Below are 8,270 nucleotides of genomic sequence, written 5' to 3'. Positions count from 1 at the left end.
TAATATGCTCATATTAACACGCAGGCATTGGCCTTCATTTTACCTTGTATCACATTCAGAAGTTCTTCATCAGTGTGACAGCTGTGCTCTTCACTAGCAAACACAGTTATATAGTCTTTTCATACAGAAGCTGTTTTTGTGCAGTGCATTGATAAATTGTGCAGCCTTCAGAGAAGCCAGATGTTTTTTTATATCTTTTTTGTTGGTCTATGCTGTGCTCCAGCCTACAAATATCTTTGGCTTTCTTTTCTGTTTGCCTTGTGATGCACTAAAAATGCTGAGCTGCTATGTAGAGTAAGGCATCTGACATTCTTTTAAGAAAGAAAACCCAAGGAGGGGGAGACGAAACCCTGCTCACTCACAGGTTATACAAACATCACCAAAGACTTACTTTTGCAGATACGCGCACACACACAAACATACTCACAGCACCTTGTTTCACATGTAGCCACATGTCAGAGGCAGGCATCCAATTCAGATCACTTGGCTTTAGTCACTCAGATTGTTAATAAATCTTTGGTTTTCTTCACGTATACATGCACGAAAAAAAAACCTGAACAGGCCTTCATTTATGTCAGTTGCAAGAAATACATTAATTATTTCCACTGGCTTAGCAGAAACAGCAAATGTCAGCATATGCAGATCACACCCATATTTTTTTCACTATTTGCCTCCAATTTTTCACACGCCATTGTAAATGCACTGACAGGTGGCTGTGTCTACATTGTGCTCAAGCTAGTGAATCCCTATATGCATAAAACCTCACACTGAGCTTTTAAAGCTGTAGCAGAGAAACATGCATTTAAAACGGTTCTTCTGGAAGCACTGTAGTTCTCATAATGTTAGTCATATCAAGAGTGAGTGGGTCACTGTCGGTTGAGAGATGAAAACAATGAGAATCTAGCCAACCCTGACCTAAATTTCTTGTCTAGAAATCAATAAAACTGAGGCAAAGTGCATTTTGACTGACACATTTGCGTTTTCGCTTTCATTTTATTTCATGGGTTTTAGTTTTAACCACCTAAATCTTTTTCCAACACATTGAAAATAGCTTCACAGGCTTTCTGAAAAATAAAAAACAGTGCTCATTTTTCAAATTTATTCGCATCTATCTATTCATATCTACATTTATGCTAATAATTTGGTTTACATAGATATAAACTGAGTGTCTGATGTAAGTTTTACTATAGTGATGTTAGCAATGGTAGAATTAATTTTCTGAGTCTGCATAAAGAACTTAAGGTTAAGATTGATTATACAGCACAAAAACAAAGAAACTGGAAAAAAGAACTTCATAAACTTGAAATTAGCATTTATTTGAACAAGGATCTTTCCAAATTACAAGTCTTTCTTTTTCATTTCACAAAATATTTACAACAGAAAATCCCTCCATTTTATCCCAAGAATTCAGTTAGTTACATAACGCTCATTGGTCGCTGTTTCTCTTAAGTAGATCTAAAAAAACTAAATAAAAAAAAGAAACCAAAAAAAACGTAATCCCTGTTTCAAAAGTAATTTTATTACTGCTAGCAGTTTTATTATTTTTCTACGAGTGCTCATAAACTCTTTTCCACATGCACTCAGTAACAAACAGGAAGCCAGAGGCTCCGTTGCTTGGAGCCGGAAACGGCATGAAACACAAGGAAGAACAATTACAGCATTGACAGTAAATGCGGAGGCATCAAGTGCACCATGACCCTCTGAACACAGGCCGTTTCGTCTTCGGCTGACATTTTTGCGCTGAAGAGTCAGATATAATGAGAGGCCACGGGTAAACGAAAGAATGCGAAACCAATGCATCCTGCATTTAACATACAGGATGTACAGGGGGGTGTTTCTGTGGCTTTGAAGGGCGTGAGAGAGACACAGCACTGTCTGGATGGGGACCAGATTGAAGGCTGTGGGTGGAGGTGCTTTCTCTGTTAATTTGGAAGCCTAAGGAGAGGACTGCGAACCGAGGTGAAGGGCATTTCCATTAAAAAGCTGCAATCAGTAGGGAAGGTCAAGCGAAATGGCGAACAATGGCGGCGATGACAATGCTGTGCTGTTCCAGTTTCCGGGTTGGTTAAAAACGGTTCAAATTAACATGTGCTTGTGCTATTTGTGACAAATAAAATGACCACAGACTCCAATTTAAACCAAATGAAAGCTGAAATATGGAAGGCTGGGAAACTATACAGACTGCACATGGGTGTTCTAACAAACGACAACCATGTGAAGTTAATAAAACATCATGGGCTTCAATTCTCACAACAGTAAATCATCTTAAGTTTCATTAAGAGCCAACTTAATGGTTTTACTGCTGACTTCCATCGTTTCGCCTTATGAGTCAATGGTAATTGCGAAATTTGGGTCTTACAAAGAAAGTGCAACATTATTGATGATTCAACAAATGACAACATCCTCCATTTCTGCATCTCTTGCAAGCATCAAGTGTTATTTTTTTAGAAGAGAAACTTGCGTTCATCGTACATAATCACAACACCATTAGTGCCTAAATAATGTGCAAAGCTATGCTTGACTTTGTGATATTAACTTTCTTTTTCGCTGCTCTCGGACTTCAGCAGTTCATTCTAAATGATTGATGAGGTCTGCGTATAAAAATGCCCCACATGCATCTCTTTAAGACATCTCTCAGTGGAAAAGGATGCCCCATCTGGTGACTGGCAGCAGTCACTGGAGCAGGGGTTAACTGGTGACGTAATGCTTGGTGGAAGACTGGCCGTAGAGGCTGTAGAAGTCAGTGTGCCTGTGCGACTGAGAGGCGTCGATCCAGTCACGCATGGACAAGCTCTGGAGAGACTGGGACATGGCCGGGGCCGAGGGCAGAGGGGCATGGGAGTACTCCTGCGAGCTCACTGGCCAGGGGAAAGAGCTGGATCGAGGGTAGGGTGGATGTCCGCGGTGGTTGGACACGGAGGGCACCCCTGAGCAGTAACAGTTATCGACCGTGCACATCAGGATCTTCCGCGCTCCATACTGGGGCAGCTGGGAGGAGCTGCCGTTTGGGTAATGGGAGTGCGGGAACACCGAGGCAGAGTGCGGTAAGGGTTGAGAGCCGGAGGCTGAGCTGCTGCTTCCTACGTGTTGGGTGGAGCCACATGGCCCTAGAGCATGCTGGGAGGACTGACCTTCGCCTGGGGCAGAGCCCTGAGTGAGACTCAGGCACGGCTGCTTGGCAGCCGCAGGGCCTGATGAGGATGAGTCCATGAAGCTAGCGCCAGCTCGGCTACTGCCGCTGCCTTCGGGGAACGCCACTGAGTGTCTGCGCTTCTCGCAAAGGTACGCCGGAATACTCTGGAAAAAGTTTGCTGGAGCGCTGAACGGAGCTGGAAATGAGAAGGATGATAAAATAATTACAGAACTGGTCCATTATTTAAAAAAAACAGTGGATACAACTTCAAAAGGTTTTATATAATTAATACTTGAACATATGTATTTTTTTTCCATGTATACCTTCCAGCATCTTGCAGAGGTTCTTCTCTCTTTTAGAGATTTCAGACAGAAAGAGTTTGGAGTTGAGGCTGCCCACTTTGTACGATGACAATGTGCTGCCCACATACGACTGAGACCTAGAGGCCAAAAATATTTGAGTTTATGTCTATCCACAACACAATGACAGGACAGGAATGAAGACTAATGAACGCTATGATAATGATTCATGTATGAAAACTCTGCAGTGACTCACCTGTCCATTAGTATTTTCACAGATTTTGTGTTCTAAAAAAAAATATATATATATATTATATATAATTTCAATAACAGAGTTCCTGCACATAAAATACAGCTAATAAAAAAAAAAAGATAACGATAAAACAACAACAATACAAACAGAGTAACTATGTAAATGTAAAATATGTATTTTCACACAGACATTGTTTCCTATACCCACTCTCACTGTCTCTATTTATAACAGGTAAAACATTAAAAAAAAAATGCTATAATATAATTATAGTACATTTTACTAGAGAAGAAGAAAATAATATATTTACTATCATAATTATACATGTAGTATGTCATTTAAATATACTAACTTGTTTTTATACTGCATTATATTATATTATAATTAGAGTGCCAATAGTATCATTATTTGCACTTTGTAAAAAAGACTCTCTGGGATAAAATACTATATATGGAAATTTTCTGTGTATAAGCATCAGAACTTTATTTAAAGCTTTATAGTGGTAATGAAAAATGACAAATATCGATACAGACAGCAAGCAGGCCCCACCCACCAGTGTTGTGTGTGGGTTTTTGCAAAACCAATTCCAGAACTGATTTTTTTTTGCAAGTCAACTGAATGCAAGAAGCTAAAATAAGACTGCAGTGAACAAGCAATTCAAGGACAAGATGATGATAAATGCATGTCTGCCTGCAGCAGACGGACAGCTTCATTAGAATAACAAAGGAGTTTCTTTGTGGGGAAAAAAAAGTCAAATTTATAGCATCTCTTTGTTTTAGTATCTCTGGTTTATAGCATCTCTCCCTCCCCAATAGAATTAGTAATTATGCTAACTGGTATTTGTTTCCCCCATTTCCAAACATTTCCTAAACATTAATATTTCTGAAATCACATAGTTTAGCTGAACACTAACACATAGCTGAATCTGACTTTATATCTATAAATCTGAAAAACAAAACCCAACCTAGAAAATATCATTCATACTTAATATATCCTGAATTCCAGAGAGGTGAACTGTGTATCCAGCACATGAAAAATGGATGACCATTATACACAGGGCCAAAAATAGTAATTTTTCTGGCATCTTTGTATACTATTACACTGTTATAGCTCACAATAAATCTGAGTTCACTCATAACAGCCTGGCAGAAAAATACTCTTCATCATCCTCACCACAACTAAAGGCAAAGGCGCTTTAAAACACGGTTAAATGTCACCATTAATAACAAACACAGGCTGTGTAGTATCGACAACAGCAATAAAAGTCAGGTCACCTTCATAAAACCGATGTCCTCTGCCTTATCGAAAACCATCTGGATGGAGCTGAGCAGTTTCTTAGCCTCTTGCTGTTTCTGGTGAAGCTGCAGGGCCTGCGCCGAGTTCTCCTGGCAGAACTTGGAATGGGCTTTATCCAGGACCTCCAGGGTCTTCCCCAGATCCTCCTCCAAGAGCTGCTGCATTTTCTGATACTGCAGCTGCACCTCCTCCTTCAGGTGCTGCACTTTGTCCTGAGGTTCCACAGATCAGCACAAAACCATAACTTATTATGCAAGTCTTGTTCTGTCTTAACAACTAAGGCTAAGCAGAGACCGCATCTGATATGGATGATTAGGAAAAGCCTCTGAGGAACTGGATTTGTTATGGTACAAGAACTAGGCATAACCTTTATCTCAGACCTGTACGAATGTACTAATGTGGTCATTAATCACAGTAATAGGAAGAGTGTCTTGTATTAAAAAGCTAAGTGTTTAATTCCGAAGCTTGCAAAGTAAAGGATGCAGTTGTTCTACTAATAATAATAATGTGATTGAGCAGTGTACAGTATGAACATTTCACACTTACTTCCATGAGACATTTGTCAGATTCTAGTTTGTAGAGCTGCTCTTCTATGTCCTGAACCCGGTCCTCGATTCGATCCTGCTGTTTAATCAGCATTTGCTGAAATACAAAAAGATAAGATTAGGGCAATGCTGTTTTGATTGGACTAAATTTTAATATCTGCCCATGCGAGGATGATCCTAATCAGCTGATGACTCTAAACCATTATAAATACATAAACATTCCATAAAAAATAAAAACAGTGGAATAATTAGAAACCATTTTCCACCACAATCAACCATTTTGCAACAAACTGCTCCTAGTTTTAAAAGAATATTGTCAGTAAAGACCATGCTTGAGATAAAATATAAACTGTATGGGAAAAAAAGCAAGGTAAATGCCAATTTTTGAATGTCCTTTCCAATCTGCAATGCAATTTGTATGCAATTATGCAAAATGTGTAAACATTATTTGAATATTTTGGACACATAGAATGCTAGCTATGAAATTACCCAAGCCAATTTCATTCCTCACTTTAACAATGTCATCTCCACCACTGCCGTTTCCAGAATATTATGAAATTACATGACCTGAGGTGGAGTGGAAATGGCAATTTGGTGAAAATGTTTATGGCTTTCAGGACAAAGGAACTTCCTCTGTATGCATGACAGTGTGTAATAACAAATTAGTGCATGAAATGTGCATTTCATAAGAACAGAATGCTACGAAGAATGATATTTAATCGGTTTCATTTGCATACTTCAAAACAACAACCATTTCAAACAGCAAGATTTATCAATTGGTAGAGCAAATTAAATTGTAGTTTTCAGTCACTTACATAAAAAAAAAAAAAAAATTACAAAATCTTATGCCATTCTAGAAGTTTAATCAGAGACACTATTTAAAGCATGTCTTAATATCATACTGAAAAGGCAAGGAAGAATCACAAAACTACTGTAATGACATGTTTCTAAGGAAACTTTTGATGGGTATTTAATAAATCAAAATATTCACAATGTTACTTAATTATATATCACCAGTAAAAAGAATAAATCTACACTATTTAGTTCAGCCCAAAGATCATATATAAACAATAAGCAGCTATCAATGTAATATTGATATGAGAATCAGTGTTCTACATGTCTAATGTTGTAATATAAATTCAGGTTAAATGATGAACTAAGAATTCTGGGTACCAAAAAATCTATTTAAGTCTTTTTTTATTGCTAAGACAATGACATAGATAACCACTGAACAATCTAGTATTCTGGTTAACTAGCATATTCTTTTCTTTTAAAATCTACATAAATAATATGAAAATGCAGCACTGAGACCAAAAGATACAAAGTCAGTTCTGTTGTGATGGCACAAATGTAACTTTGCTAACTTCCTGTTCCTTTCTTTTCCATGAATGCAACTGTCAGGGCCCCGCGGAGAAGGGCTGGTGGCTGAAGAGGAATTTCAATTATTTTCCTTTCATATTCAATGGCAAACAAAGGGGGAAGAAAAAAAACACAATCAACAAATGACTTGCGACGCCTGACAGAAGTTCAGTGGTACCTAAGGAACAAACCCAAATTAGTTTAATTAAACCAACGCCTTGTGCGAGAGGCAGACACCAAAAAGAAGGTGGGGGGTGCTGTCATGGCAACAAAGCTCTTTTTTCATATCTGTATATTCTGAGGGGAATATAAGGGAGGAAAAAGGAGGAGGAGAAGGAAAGACAGCATAGAGGAGAGCCACGAGAAAGAAGGAAGGCTCATTTCACACCGTCTTTCCCCATTTTGTCTTTGTCTGCATCCAAGGCAGAGACAAATCGTGTTGACCCTGTGAGTGTGTATTTTGGAGCAAAGCTCCGTAATGAATGCAGGCTAGCTCACAGAATAAAACTGCTTCCTGTTAGAAAGAGGACAAACCCTCAACCACATCAAGCCACTTTATGCTCAAGAGCCTACAGGCAAAGAACAGGGCTCGCGCTGCCAAAGTTGACTGAGGGCAGGTCTAATTCAGTAGCATGACGTCAAATTTTAATAACCTTCACATGCGGGGAGGAAAGATTAAACAAAACAGGAATTCTCGTACATGCAAAAGAAGCCCCCAATTTTTTGGTATTTTTCTTCACACTTGAGAGTAATGCTTTATATAATTCTGATTCATATCAGCTACAAAAGAGTAAAAAACAAAGGGAATCAATGTCAGTCTTCAGAATGCAGCAGTACAGGACAAACGCAAGACCCAGAGAGGGATGCGCTGCAAACTAATGATCTTCAATCACACCGTCTGACAGATGCTTATAACAGCTGACTGTACCCTCTGTGCCAAATGAACTACATCAATCACTGCCGATGATACGCGCAGCCAAACCTTTTCCTTTCAACAGATTTTGTTTGTTGAGCATAATGACAAATTGGATCCACAATCACGTGGTACTGGGTAAACGGACTTGTTTTCATGTATCTCGGTTGTGCATCAACCGATTTTCTTGTGGCGTAAATCCATTATCAAGATTCGGATCCAAGGAATTGGATTTGGCAGTGAATCGGACTCATACAGACTACACTAACCTCTCTGCATTACCAAAAATGATCCATATTTACAGTACGATGTGCAATATTCATTTTAGCACAGCAGGAGATCTATCTTGCATATTTTTTACAGCAGTAGTACATAATTTAAAGCCATATGGAGCCATTTCCCTATTAAGTCACTTATTGTGGTAAGAGTTAATAGGGATAGTTCACCAAAAAATAGAAATTTGGTGAAAACAGGC

At 38.7% G+C, this 8,270-nt stretch overlaps 1 protein-coding gene across 1 annotated transcript; it reads right to left on the bottom strand.

Moving 5' to 3' along the window:
• Positions 1-1,295: 1,295 nt before the first annotated feature.
• Positions 1,296-5,851, bottom strand: LOC113078326 (E3 ubiquitin-protein ligase TRIM8-like). The gene is made up of 5 exons (XM_026250650.1): positions 5,525-5,851; positions 4,957-5,190; positions 3,689-3,720; positions 3,457-3,572; positions 1,296-3,329 (listed from the first exon to the last, which is right to left on the bottom strand). Exons 1-5 carry the CDS (start codon positions 5,615-5,617, stop codon positions 2,689-2,691), a joined length of 1,116 nt encoding a protein of 371 aa, XP_026106435.1. The 5' UTR covers positions 5,618-5,851; the 3' UTR covers positions 1,296-2,688.
• Between the last annotated feature and the right edge of the window lie 2,419 nt (positions 5,852-8,270).

Source organism: Carassius auratus, unplaced genomic scaffold, assembly GCF_003368295.1.
Source record: "Carassius auratus strain Wakin unplaced genomic scaffold, ASM336829v1 scaf_tig00025322, whole genome shotgun sequence".
NCBI classification, from domain to species: Eukaryota; Metazoa; Chordata; class Actinopteri; order Cypriniformes; family Cyprinidae; genus Carassius; species Carassius auratus.
The sequence above is the reverse complement of the archived record's forward strand: the minus strand, read 5'-3'. Positions and strand labels throughout refer to the sequence as shown.